At 36.2% G+C, this 15,301-nt stretch overlaps 1 protein-coding gene across 1 annotated transcript in view; it reads right to left on the bottom strand.

Moving 5' to 3' along the window:
- LOC126124779 (extracellular matrix organizing protein FRAS1-like) overlaps positions 1-15,301 on the bottom strand; it is a 452,648-nt gene that overhangs the window by 94,732 nt on the left and 342,615 nt on the right. The window contains exons 10-11 of the mRNA XM_049915125.1: positions 6,451-6,696; positions 1,625-2,035 (exon numbers count right to left, since the gene is read on the bottom strand). Of these exons, the coding sequence (XP_049771082.1) occupies positions 1,625-2,035; positions 6,451-6,696 (657 nt within the window). The remainder of the gene's footprint in view (positions 1-1,624; positions 2,036-6,450; positions 6,697-15,301) is intronic.

The following is a 15,301-nucleotide window of genomic DNA, read 5'->3' on the forward strand; positions in this document are numbered from 1 at the left end:
GCAGTCTCTGGTAACTGAAGCCACACTACAGCGTGTGGATTCAATTGCCAGAGACTGCAGTCATGTGTGTGTGAGTTGCATTTGTTATTTTTGATGAAGGCTTTGCTGGTCAAAATCTTATTTGTGACTCAGCATCTCCACTATATGGTGAGTAATAACTTTCCTTTTCATAATATTGTTACATTCCATCCTGGATTTTCCATTGTTTGATTTTTGCCAGTAGAAAGAGTACAATATATTTTGCATGAAGCGGTGATACTAAGAAGACTAGATCCAAGATGGGTGCCCGATATATCATTCACTGACACAATAACATGCAAAACTGAAATCATCATCAATGCTAAGGCCAAATAGGGAATGAATCATTTTCTAGATCAAATTGTTACTGCAGATGAGACAGGGTTTAGTACTTCATATCAGAAACCATACAGTGATCAAAGCAGTTGGTGGAAGCTCATAATCCTGTGCTAAAAAGGAAAAAGTCAATTGTACCTCCTGAAATGTATATGTTCAGTATCTTCTGGGAGAAAAGAGAGATTCTTTTTACTAATTATCTTGAAAAAGTATTCTACAGGTTTTCTAGACCAACTGGATGAAAAGAATATGTGGGAAGAATCCTGGATTGGAATATGTATGGAAAACTATCTTTCATCAGAAAGGTTCTTTGCCTAGATAAAGACTGAGGGATATGAAGCACAATTTTCTGGAGCATCCACTTCCATTCATGAAATTTGGCAACCTCTGACTTCTACCCGTTCTCACATCTAAAGCAGTTTCTGGCTGAAATATATCTTGAGTCTAGTGAAGATTTAATAGCATTTTTAGACGAGTATTTTCAGGTGCTCACACCACTTAATTTCAACAATGGAGTCTACTCACTGGAAAATGCTGCACAAAATGTATTGACAGGAAAAGGGCCAATATGAAAAAGTACTTTTTACCTAAAAATAAAGTGGAAAACTTAATAACAAAGACTGTCTACTGTTTTTTCAACAGAGTTTTTACTTTCACAATGTACATTTTGAAGTCACAGCTTCATTGTCAGGGTTTCAGCTGTTAAGAAAGGACTTACACTGTGATGTGAGCATGGCAGAAACATGTATCTATGGGACTTACAATCCATTCTCAATTGCAGTTTATGAAATTGTATACATTGATGTATGCATAGACCTGTAATTTTAGATAGTTATGTGTTCAATATCTCATAATAAATACTACAATGTGTAATGTATTGTATGTGATATATAATATTAGGGAAAGGCAACCACTCACCTATAGCAGACTGATATGTGGCATATAGAAACATGTAACAGAAAACTTTTTGCTAGCTTTTAAACTCTGGTGCTTTTTCTAGTACAAAGTACACAAATTCACACACACAACTACACAGACACATAAATGTACACTGCTGAGGCTGCTGCAAAAGTTTTATTGATAATGCAGTTTTGTGAAAAGATTTAGAGTTTGGTTTGCTACATGTCAGTTTGCAGATTACAACAATTATTTTAAAACTTTGTCTGTGAAATCAGAATTATTTGATACAATATCACTAAACTATTAAGTTTGTCATTAGATCAAATATGAATGCTTTGTACAAAAATAATAAAATATTAAGAATGCTTACCTTTTTTCCCCATTCGTCATTCAGTGGGATAGCTGTGCAGCGTATTTTGAACCCAGAAGTAAAGAATATAGGATCTAGCACACGAGGAGCATGTCTTGTACTAAGCATATCAATAGGAGCTGTAGACACTGTCCTGTAAGGATGTCCAGTACCAGTGGACACCTCCCAGTGTACCATGATGTCTGTGAGAGGATCAGAAATACCTGCTGCTGTACACAGTAAGTTAATAGTCTGTCCATAATCTGGATGCTGCACATCACATGGTGTCACACAAGTAACAGGATATCCTGGTTGCACTTCCATGTTATTGTCAGGAAATTGTGTTCCATTGCTTCCCCATGACAAAATAACTGGGCGTGTTGGCAGAATACGACTTGCTGCAGACCTGGAGTTCCTTGATGAGTTGTTTAGCTGCAATTTTCAAAACCATATGTCTACAGTGTGATCAAAGGTAATTGTTGAGGTAATTGTTGAGGAAGACCAGTAAACAATAAAATCACAATGTGAGAAGTTCCATGATTTATTTTGTGAAATAATTGTTGTATATAAAATTTCAAAGCATATCCTCAAAAGTAAAATGATGGAAACAGCCTTAATTATAAACAGAATTACATATGGATACACAGAATAAGCTACACATCAATAAATTCAAATCAATATTTGTGTGTTTCTCGATGAAGCAACTGTTGAAAAAGAGTATCATGAGAAATTTTCCTGTAAAATTTAATGGTCCTGGAAAGGTTATGGCTCAATGGAATGTTAAAGGCCAAGGCATTTCTGTGTACAAGCTACAGAGGAAACAGGTTAGAAGGTTGTGTAGCTAACATCAGAGTTGTTCAACACATATTTTCACGTCATGCTTGTCATATGGGCTGTACTATGTTAGTTACACTGGTTGTTACCTGATACATTCAGTCTTATTCATTTAATACATTTCTAAGTTTTTTTGCAGCCCATTCAATGTACTTGTCCATAAGCCTGGATCCAGTATACATGTCAGATTTCATTTGGCAAAAGAGAACTGCTTTGCTGCAGTTGTTGCTCTTATAGTAAATACTGTAGTCAGCTTCATATTTTATTTCTGCAATGCATTATTCCCATAATGTGCAACTATACAACACTTTGACTATAAAAGGCAATTTACATTTAGTTGATTACAAATGAGCAAGAAAAGCCTGTGATTGATTGTACACCTGAATGACAGCTACCCTCTTCTTTGTCAAAGAAGGCTTCTCTGCTTCGAAAAATGGATGTTTATATCATCTTTTATTCCCATGTATTTTTGTCTCTTTGGGCAGAAGAGTCCTGCTGCATTGCAATAAACAGTGTTCGAACTGGTTAGGTGCCATTTGTCTGGTGATTGACAAGGAGTATATTACCGTAATTCAGTATTAATACAAACCATCAAAGTCAACTGAAAGTCAATGTTCAACATGTGTGGGCTTCTGGCTGATGGTCTTTATGATATTCCAACTTAATAAAAGTGAGACTGCAACAGTTAGCTCAACAAACTAGAATGGATTCGGTAAACAGGATAATAATCATCTGACATATATCATCTGAAAAAAATTTCTGGAGCGCAACACATTTCTCTGGCTTCCATAGTGACATGAATAAGTTCAATCAAATTCATAAATACAGGATGTACAACTGGGCATGTGAGAAGCATGATTAAGTTTACACCAGAATATTGGAATATTTGGTCCAATGCTTTGTTGAAGGTCATGCTGTAAGCCAACTTTACTGAAAACTGCAATCGGCTTAAACTGAAGGCCATTCCAGATGATACTAAAGATACTCGCAATATAAATAGCATCTGCCCTTTCTCTTTGTTAGTCATTATACTGGCTTCGATGATGTCATTTTGCAACTGTTTGACACAGAGTCTTTTACCATTACACAGTTTCAGTGAATTCAGTTTCTGCAGTAAAATGACTGGGGAACAAACCTTTTATTTGAGGCAATGTAATGGCATTCCTGGAACATTCAAAGAATTTAAAAATTTTGCAGTTTATTTTCACACTGTTATGAAAAGGAAAGTTGCTAGTGATGCTGAGTTGCAGATAGGCACAATAAAAAGACTGTCACAAATACACCTTTCACCCAAAAAGGCCTTCGTCAAAATTACATGACAGACACACACATACACAATCACATAAATGCAGCTCACACACACATGCCTGCAGTCTGAGGCAACTGAGGCCACACTGCCAGGCATTTGTGACTCAGAGTTACATCTTTAAATTTTTGTGTGTAGCAGAACGTGCATGTTTTGACCATTTTCCTAATGATGCACATTTGGATGTTCATTGTATTTTTTTGTGGAATTATAATGGAATTCCTCAAGTTCTAAATTGTTGTTTTTATGTATTGAAACTCCTAGATATTCAGGTGGAATGGCCATTCTTTCTCTATTTTTTTATTCATTTGATATTGATTACCTGATTCATATTTTCTAATTGAACTTACTCTAATTCACATCTCTTTGCTAATGTTTGCTTTTTGTTATTCACTTTGCCTTTCTCTTATTTGTTGAACTCCTTCTTGAAATTTCATAAGTCATCCTTCTTTTTCTTCCTCTGTTTTGTTTCTACATGCTGCATTTCTTCTTTGCAAATTCACATACAGTTGCATAAACACCGCCAAATGCTTTGACATTTTATATACAACAATTATTTCACAAAATAAATCATTACACAGGTGATACAACTGCCCCTACCAATGTTTTATGCAACCTGGAAAGTTACATTTGGTCTTCAAAGACCACATTCAAGGTGTTCATATTCTTTTGCTCACTATGCACAAACTATTAGTCCTACAGAAAAATTGAACAGGATATGTTTGTAGGAAATTTAATGTAGTTAAATTTTATAATGGATTATGTTTCCACAGAAAGCTGTGTTTTCATAGTTATTCAAGTGACCTTCAAACACACCTCTACCCTCACACTCAGCCCACACCAGTGAGAATTTCTAGTACGTTATTCATGAAACTCCCTCCTACCGCTGTATACAAATTTGCAACTACATGAATTATTCTCCATATTCAACCTTTTTTTTGTCTCTATTGTTTGGAATATTGTAACGGCAACATAGTCAGCTATTTCAGTGATGTTACTAGTGTAAGTGAGCCTGTGAGGGCGATGAAAGAAAAAATCACTTTTGTAAATGTAATGCTAAAACTAATTACATTGACAGTTCAATTCAGAGTTAACCATTACAGCCAGTGGTTTTGCAGTCAGCAGGTCTGACAAATACAAAGATATAGTCATTTATTTTATGCTGTTGAAACTCACAGAACTGTTAGGCAAAATTCATACAATCACCAATTTTACAATTGTAGTGCTCAGCTGAACTGGTGATATAATGAAGCCAGTTAATAAAGACCAAAAAAGGTCCAATGTGGGAAATAATTTGTGCAGTAACAAATTATTGTACAGTGGTAGGAGGAGTGCCATGAACAACATACTAAAAATCCTGTCTGGTGGGGGGCTTAGTGTGGAGGTAGGCTTGTATTTGAAGGTCTCTTTTGTAGGTTTTTCTTGAATAACCTGAAAACTACAGCTTCTGGCGAAAACATACCCCAGTACAAAATTTAACTGCAATAATTTTCCTACAAAAACCTACTGTTCATTTTTTATGAGGATTTAGGCTTATAATTACTGTAATTACTGATAATAACATTATTATAGTGTTAAGTCACATATATCTTCAAAGATTTTGGAAGTTTCTGGGAAAATCTGGTTCAAAAGATACTTTCTAGAAACACAATATGTGAGAAAATGTTTTTGCCATCCACAATCACCCACTTCCACTCACCCTGACCAAACTCCCTTACTAAAAGCAGGAGACCAAAGGCTATCTACCACCACAACCACAATTAGGTGCCAGTGCTTGGTCATGGAAAAAGTGTGTCTTTATGTACACACATTTGCCTTATATATATATATATATATATATATATATATATATATATATATATATATATATATATACCTAAAAACAAAGATGATGTGACTTACCAAATGAAAGTGCTGGCAGGTCGACAGACACACAAACGAACACAAACATACACACAAAATTCAAGCTTTCGCAACAAACTGTTGCCTCATCAGGAAAGAGGGAAGGAGAGGGAAAGACGAAAGGATGTGGGTTTTAAGGGAGAGGGTAAGGAGTCATTCCAGTCCCGGGAGCGGAAAGACTTACCTTATGGGGAAAAAAGGACGGGTATACACTCGCACACACACACATATCCATCCACACATATACAGACACAAGCAGACCTGTGTCTGTATATGTGTGGATGGATATGTGTGTGTGTGCGAGTGTATACCCGTCCTTTTTTCCCCATAAGGTAAGTCTTTCCGCTCCCGGGACTGGAATGACTCCTTACCCTCTCCCTTAAAACCCACATCCTTTCGTCTTTCCCTCTCCTTCCCTCTTTCCTGATGAGGCAACAGTTTGTTGCGAAAGCTTGAATTTTGTGTGTATGTTTGTGTTCGTTTGTGTGTCTGTCGACCTGCCAGCACTTTCATTTGGTAAGTCACATCATCTTTGTTTTTAGGTATATTTTTCCTTAATGGAATGTTTCCTTCTATTATAACCATATATATATATATATATATATATATATATATATATATATATATATATATATATATATATATATATATATATATATATATATATATATATATATATAGTCCAGTGACACAGTAAAAAATTCATCATTCATGAAATCTGTTATGCAAGTCCCTCCTCACCCCCCCCCCCCCCTCCCCCTCACACGTCTTTCTCTCTTTCTGAAGAGACAGAATGCATACTTACCAGAACTGTAACTGTTGAAATTTCACCCAGAATTGTGGGATGTTCAGCTTTCAGTGTTAATGAGAAACTGCGAGTGGTTGTTTTATAAAACTGCTTCAGTCTGACATGCACTGGCAAGCTTGTGACATATGGTGCAAACAGTAGCCTCTGTGAGTAAGATTCATAGTCTACAAGAGACTGCACTGTCCCTTCTTCAGACAGAATGCTGACAACTGATTCCATATTCATACCTCCTGTCCGGAGTACCTTTAATATAAATAAACAGCTAGTTTTAAAAATGTAATGGCAAAAGGTATATTCATTCTGAATATAAACCATTATCCAATACAAATTAAGAGAACATAATTTGACTCACAAACCACAAATTAATCAATAATTTTTATTGAATATTTCAGCGTCAGGTCACGTAAACATATCATAATCACATGATTTGAATATGTTGCATACTGGGTGCAGCACTTAACTGTGGAGAAATTTCAATCAGAATTTCCTGCCATATCGCAGTAGCACTGGAGTTCTGATTGGTGTTCTTGAAGGCCATATGCATCTAGTAAACATTCAGAATCTCAAAATGACTGAGATATTATGGATAAGTGTGGAGTACAATGAAAGAGCCATGATTGTCAAAAGTCTTCACACTGGGCATTCACCCACTAAAATAGTTTGATTCTTCGGGTACCCAAGATCAATAATTACAATATTGTGGACAAGTATAATGCTTAAGAGAAGTCTGGGGTTCGCATCCTAGGCATTGTGTTCAGTGAGGGGGATATCAGGCCATTATATTTCTTTGAAAAGAGACAAGCTGTCACAAAAGAAGTTTATCTGCAAGTATTGACAAATGTTGTGAAACTGTGGATGGTAACTACAGCCTTGGGGAGACAAAATGTCTTTCAACAGGATGGTGCACCAGCTCATACAAGCCATTGTGTCCAAAACTGACTCTCAGATAATATTGACATGTTTTGATCAAAACAGTTCTGGTCCCTGAATAGCCCAGGTTAGAACCCCCTCGACTACTATGTTTGGTGTGTACTTGAAAGTGTTACCATTAAGATGAGGCATGCTAATGTCACATCTCTATGCACCGCCATCAGAGATGCATTTGTGAATATGGACAGCTCTGTTTTAAAGAGTGCAAGTGATTCTTTCAGAACAAGATTGGAGGCAGTTATTGTGATTGAAGAGGATTACACTGAGTAAAGTTACTCTTGAAAGATACCACTACTTATATGTAAAAGGATTTTCATTTTGATTTGTATCTCATTTTAATATATTTGCTTTTAAACGAAAGTTTCATTCATCTGGATTTAAGCATCACACCCTGTAGTAATTCATCAAAGCAATTTCCAATAAATCCAAACTGGTACCTTTGTGAGACCAGAGGCTGAAATACATAACAAAATACATTAGTTCACAAGACAGCCATAATGTTTCTGTACAGTATGATGCCTAGTTTGTGTACAAATTTGTCATTCTTAACTGCACTGAGAAAGGTAACAAGTCTTAAGTTATTGCTGAATTCATCATATTACCCTGATTTCTGCAAAGTAATGCTGATGAAAATGAATATATAACATTGCAGTAAATGAAATAAAAAACTTTCTTCAAAAATTAATTTTCTGGTGTGAAGCACAATTCCAAATGGAACATATCCTGGGTAAAATACTAATTCTCTGATAAATAAATTAAAGTACATGTAGATGAATGGAAGCCACATATGGAAAAAACAAATCTACCTATAGTTATAGACCCATTTCAGCAATTAGTGAAGAAAAAATGGTAGTTTTGATAGCATAAGAGATAAAAATTGAAACAGATTTGCACTTTTAATAAAAAAGATGAGATTCTCATAACACTACAGGAAAATTAAAAATTCGAAGGTATTTAGATCTACAGGTGCATTGTGTATAAAAGAACATCAGTTATTGTGATATAACACTATCTTCTTGGTGATTGCAACTAAGGTAAATAAATATTAATTCTACAGAAGTATTCGTTAATTGTATGAGGGTCATTTTGACATGTGACCGCATACCCCCCCCCCCCCCCCCCCCCATCACTACTGCTGACCGACCACTGATCTTGGCACTCATCTGCTTCAGTTTGGCAGCATCTACAATCCAATATGGGTGATCACTGCTTAGATGTGTGGCTTTAAAATATGTGACAAAATTGGTGATCCCACCAGGTGTAATGTGCATAGTGTTATTCGCATTTTAAATACAGTGTTACCCACTTCTTAGACACAAAAAAAGTCCAACCCACTGAAATTTATAGACAGATAATTGAAGTTTACAGTAATGTGATGAACAAATTAGCAGTTTGGAAGTGGCGTATCATGTTTAATGGTGGACGGAGGAATGTTCACAATGAAGTGGTGACTGATGGATTCAAAGCAACAATTGAAACAAAAATCCAAGAAGACAGGTATTTCACAACTATTGGACTGCAGAGTACTACTGTCAAATGCTCAGTGACTTCCTTGCACCATTAAAAACAAGTAATATGGAATGCTAACCAGTGGATTCATCCTCCTTCATGATAATGTGCATCCACATGCAGTAGAAGTAACGCAGGACAAGCTTCAGTGGGAAATGCTTCAACATCTGCCATAAAGTCTAGTCTTAGCCCCAAGTGATTGTCACTCATTCCCCAAATTGAAATATTTTTTGAATGGACAAACCTATGGAATAGATGATAAACTTAAAGAATCTGTCAATCAGTGGCTCAACATCTTGGTGGCAACTGTGTGTACAGAAGGCATAGAAAAGCTGGTGAAATGGTATGACATATGCCTAAGTCTGAACAGTGATGAGGTAGAAATGTAGCTTGGGTATCAAATTGTATGTAAAACACATATTCATTTAATTATATCAATAAAAATTTCTGTAGAAAAAAATGTTCTTTACTTTCCAAGTGACCCTTGTATTACATAAATTTTACAAGTAAACATTTTGCAGAAGTTCCTTCAGGGTCAGTGGGATTCTTACAGTAATGTGCCATTATATTTACCCCCTAATGGTATTGTTGTTAACAATAAGTGCATATTTACTATGAACTCTGAAATTCCCAATTGCATTATTAGAAATAAAATAAGTATCATACAGATTGTGCACACCTGTCTAGGGCTCATAAGGGAGTTTTACATTCTGGTGCAGATATTGTTAAGAGACTGTTAGTAGAAATCAGGCACGAGATTACAAAATTTTTCAGGTGTACAAAACTCAAACTGAAGTGTACCTTATTAGGCACTCCTAGTATTATTTACTCAAGGAGTAAATTTTGGTTAATATTGGGTTGGTGCATAAGTTCATAGTGTTTTTGTTTTGCATATTGGTATTCTGGTTGCTTTGAGTTCATTTATCAACTGTCATTCTTTTATTATAGCTCAATTTTGATATATTGTCATTTTGCCTTTTGGAGATAGTGAGTGGAACTGTGGACATTAGAAAATGGAGTGCCAGGTAGAGAAACTGAAACATTTATGACATGTTCTGTTTGAGTTCAACAGAGGGGTGACAGTAGTGGAGGCAGCTAGAAACATCTGTACCATGTAGGGGGATAATGCCACTGAACAGAGCACAGCAAGAAAATGGTTTTCTCATTTTAAGGAGGCTAGTTTTGACATTAATGACTCTCTATGCTCAGAAAGACCTTAGGCATTTGATGAAGATTTTTTACATGCATTAATGCACAATGATCCACGTCAGTGTACTTGAGAACTGGCAAATGTGATGAACCATTATTGTGCGACATTTGCATGCAATGGGGTAGGTTCAGAAATTGGGTGTGTGGGCACCACATACTCTAAGGCAAATTCACAAAAATCAACAGGTTCATCTCTCCTTGGTCATCATCAGTTGGCTCATGAACAGCACCAGTCATTCCCATCCTGTATCATTTCTGGTCATGAGAAATGTTAGCATAAAAAATGCTAGCATAGGGTAAAGAAAGGATTGGTTGAGCCTAGACAAAGCAGCAACTCTCCATAGGAAAACCTGTGGGCATTCCCAAAACTGACTACAAATGTTTGATACTCAATTACCATTGTTTGTCAGTCACTAATATCAATGATGGCCTAGCAGTGACAGACCATAACAATGTCTGTGCTACCCCATTCGGAGACTCACAGAGGACCATTTTTACAACACGTTATGAGACAGGATAATTACATATTTAATAATAATATAACAGTAAATGTAGACAATACTTATACACATTTGACAATGAAGTTATTTTGTTGAACTATGGGCTGTTTATTGCTCAAATGGCTTTAATACTGGATGGTGGAATGACAGACCAAGAACTGCTGTCCTTAACAAGAACAACATGTTTTGAAAATACTTCAGAGCCTGTACAAACCATAATAACAAAACATATAGAATTGCTAAGAAAGAAGCAAGAGTGGCTGAACAAGTGGAGTGATGAAATGAAAGAGACTGTTAATGTCATTAAGAGAAAGCTATATGGGATAATGAAGAACAGGAAAAGAGATAAGGGACATTCCAAGTACATAACAGATGTTAATGGAAATCTCATCACAGATGATGGCAAGATTAAAGAAATTTTGAGGACTTACTTTGATGAGCTGTTAAAAGTAAATTATATAAAGCATACACATCCATTTGACTCAGACAATGGAAGGTCCAGTATGGAATAACAACAACACAAAAAGGATAGATTGCTACTCATCAGAGAGAGGAGACACTGGGTCACATACTGGTTCAATGAAAAAGACTGCTAAATATTTGAGTATTCAGACAAAAAAGCCCTTCTAAAATAGAAAATATAAACACATTCACACAAGCACAACTCACACACACATGGACCTGTCAATCTTGTCCAGAGATGGATCTCCAATGCTTTGTGAATTGTGGATTGTGGTTTATTTGGTTTATTTGTCTCATAACATACATAATCTAAATCATTTGATTCAGCTACAGGAGATGCGTCAAATTGTGGTAAAATTTCACCATAAACAAAGAACAGCTGATGTTAATGAACAGCATTGTAATAATAATACAATTTTGTTATACATACATACATACAATAAAATCTAACCTTAATTACCCATTGCTCAAATTATCACTTTGTCCTCTATGAATTCTTCTATTGAATAATAACATTTCTCCCATAGAATTTGCTGTAGCCACATTTTTAAAATTGCAGGTTTCATATTAAATACGTTTTTGCCCATTAACTTTTTGTATATTGTCATCCCCCTATTACTGCTGAGTCCGTGCTTATAATTTCAACTGGTGTGCGGGTAGCATAAAATTATTTTTATATCTTGTGTCATATGTATGATTAAAATGATTATCCTCAAATAATTTTTTATGCTGTGTAGGAAGATAATAATTTCATAAATGTGTATGGAGAGAACAGTTAGGATTTGCAGTTTCCAAAATAATGGGCAACAAGAATCTGACTGCTGTGCAATACATATGTATCACACAATTTTCTTTAGCAGTTTCAGTATTGAAGATACACTACTTGAACTTCCCCAGAAACATATCCCATATCTAATGACAGATTCAAAATAACTATAATAAGCACTCTTTTGTGTACTCAAATCAGTGAAATTTGCTAGTGTTTGCATTGGAAATGCAAAACTGTACAGTTTATTTGATAGGAAGTCAATGTGTGTATTCCAGCTTAAGTTCTTGTCCACATTTAGTCCCAGGAACTTGACCATGCCAACTTCTTTCAAAGGTTGATTGTTATGTTGTATTTTAAATTCTGCACATTTTGAATGTTTGGTTTTGAAATGTACCATTCATGTTTTTGCAGTGTTCAGTTTCAACCCATTTAACTGGAACCAGTTTTCTCAGGGATCCAGTATGCTTATGATGGAGCTTGGAATTTTTCCTGTGTTGTCATCTTCAATTAAAAGAGAAGTGTCATCTGCAAACAGAACTGATGGGGAATTTATATTCATGGGTGAGAATAATAATTCACTGCATCTGAGATGATAGAACCCTTTGTTTTCTGTTGTGTAAGTATGATGTTAACCAATTTAGAGCATTGTCCTTCATCCCATATTTGTCTAATTGTAGATATGCAAGTCATGGTTTATGGAATCAAATGCATTTGTCTCTTCAGTCTGATACAATCTTCCACACACCCATTGTCTGGCCACAAAGGAGAACTCCTCATGTGACTTAGTACTCTCCAATAAGGGTTTCAAGTACTACTTACTGACCCCTGAAATGAGGAATATCTCTCAATTTTCCTCCCCCCTCCCCACACTGGTATATCACCAAACCAGTGCAATATTCTTGTCCATTCCTACTCGACTCCTGCTCCCAGCCCCTTGCCTCATGGCTCTCATCAATGCAATAGACCTAGATGCAAGACCTGTCCCATATATCATTCCACTATCATCTACTCCAGTCCTTTCACAGGCATCTACTATCCCATCAAAGACAGGGCCACCTGTGAAAGCAGCCACATGATCTACAAAACTGAGCTGCAATCGCTTTGCTGCTTGCTATGTGGGCATGACAATGAATGGTCTATCTGTCTGCATGAATGGCCGCTGACAAACTATGGCTAAAGACAGCTGGACCACCCAGTTGCTGAACATGCCATCCAACACAAGCACTTCACTTCAATGACTGCTTCACAACTTTTACTATCTAGATTCTTTCTACCAAAACCAGCTTATTTGAGTTGTGCAAGTGAAAACTCTTCCTAAAACATATACTTCATTCCTATAACACTACCTTTCACCCAACAGCACAATTACTTGACTTTGCATCTAGCAACCTTATCCTGTCCACACCGTGTTGCTGCATGTTCCCACAGGCAGTACATCAGCCTCTCCCACCCCTACCCTGCTGTCCCTGCCCTTCCTTGACCCATGACTTGTCCTTATCCCCACCACTCACCTCAGCAGACTGCTACCCACGTCAGACACATTTACAACATTTGCAATCTGCAGTTGGGCCAGTGCCATGAGACAGTGGCCAAGTGTGTGTGAGTTGTGCTTGTGTGAATGTGTGTGTGGTTTCTATTTTGGAAGAAGTTTTTTTTGTCTGAAAGTTTAAATATTTACAGTCTTCTTCATTGTACCTTCTCTATGTGGACTCATTGCCTCCTGTATGTGGTGGTAGCAATCTATCCTTTTCATATTGTTGTGACTTAGACTACAAGGAAGACATAAGTAGGAATGATGTAGATTGTAGAATATGGAAGGAAATACACTGGTGTTAATGAAATAATTAGAGAAGCAGTCAGGGCCTTAGGAGTCGCTAGAAAGAAAGTACAAATTTTTATTGTAGTGACAAATAAATAAATAAATTTATATTTTATCATCACAATTCATTCAAGAGATTTTCTTCAATGAGGGATCTGACCTTTCACTCTATAATTCTTTCATAAAGTTTTCCTGCTAGAGACGCCTATAATTACACATTTCTTTTGATCACCTTTTTTGAAAACTGGGATTATGATGCCCATTTTACAAGCAGTAGGTGGCTATAATTATAGAGTTATCACTTTAATGTCTCAAGTGGGCAGACTTTATGAAAGAATTATACAGTATAAGATCAGATCCCTCATTGAAGAAAATCTCTTGAATGAACTGTGATGATAAAATGTAAATTTATTTATTATTTATGTCATTGCAATAAAAATGTGTTCTTTCATTATTCTTCTAGAAAACTGCAGGCTGTAATATTATATGCAACCAACTGTTCTTAAATAATAAGAAAAATTATATGTACAGTGGAGCCTTGCTTAAGGAGCACCTCCTGTAATGCACAATTTGCATAACAAGCAAAACAAATTGTAAACAAAAATGACTCACTTAACGATTCATGTTTTGCATAATGAGTGACAATGATTTAGTGTGACATCACCAGCAGTTTGCACACAGTGGGGGAAACGTTTAACAATATGCACACCATTCATTGTAGGCAGCAGCACATGAACAATGTCTTTCATATGTACTGCAGTCTGGGTTTAGTGCTCTTCTTGCTGCAATCTTAGTGCAGCTTATGATCACACATTTTTCTAAACTTCTGTTCATACAGTATTTTTATGTGTGCAAATTTTAAGGACCTCTGTAGAAATGTTCCCAAGATAAAGCTGCGAGAAGAAGACCATAATAGAAAGAAAATGACTTTAGAAATGAAATGTAAAACCACTGAAAGACGCAAACATTGCTGATTTAGCACACACATACAATTGGTCCATATCAACTATTTGCGCTATCCTCAAGAACGAGGACAAGATTAAAGAGATAGATGCTTCAAAGGGAGTGATAAGAGTATCCTGGATGATGTTGAATGGTTGCTTCTTATGTGGATAAATGAAAATCAATTGCAAGGTGACACTATTAATGAGAACATCATTTGTGAGAAGGCGAGAATGATTTTTGCTAACCTTGTTAAGAAGACACCAGGATCATCAGTGGCTGAAGAAGTGTTTAAAGGTAGCTATTGGTGGTTCAAGAAGTTTAAGAGAAGAACCAGCACCCACAGCATTGTGAAGCATGGCAAAGCAGACAGCTCCAACACAAAGGCAGCAGAGAACTTTATAAGCAGCGTCAAAATTCTTGTAGATTCTGAGTGTTATCTGCAACAACAAGTTTTTAATTGTGATGAGATGGATGTATTCTGGAAGAAGATTCTGAAGCTTACCTTTATAACAGCAAAGGAGAATGCATTGCACAGTCACAAGCCAATGAAAGACCGTCTCACACCGCTATTCTGTGCCTATACAAGTGGCAATTTGAAAATTAAACCATTGCTTGTTTACCATTAGAAACTTCACAAGCCTTCAAGAAGTGTAAAATCCAGAAGAGCAGGTTAAATATGATGTGGAGGTCCAACAACAAGGCTTG

This window comes from Schistocerca cancellata, unplaced genomic scaffold (assembly GCF_023864275.1).
Source record: "Schistocerca cancellata isolate TAMUIC-IGC-003103 unplaced genomic scaffold, iqSchCanc2.1 HiC_scaffold_426, whole genome shotgun sequence".
NCBI lineage: Eukaryota > Metazoa > Arthropoda > Insecta > Orthoptera > Acrididae > Schistocerca > Schistocerca cancellata.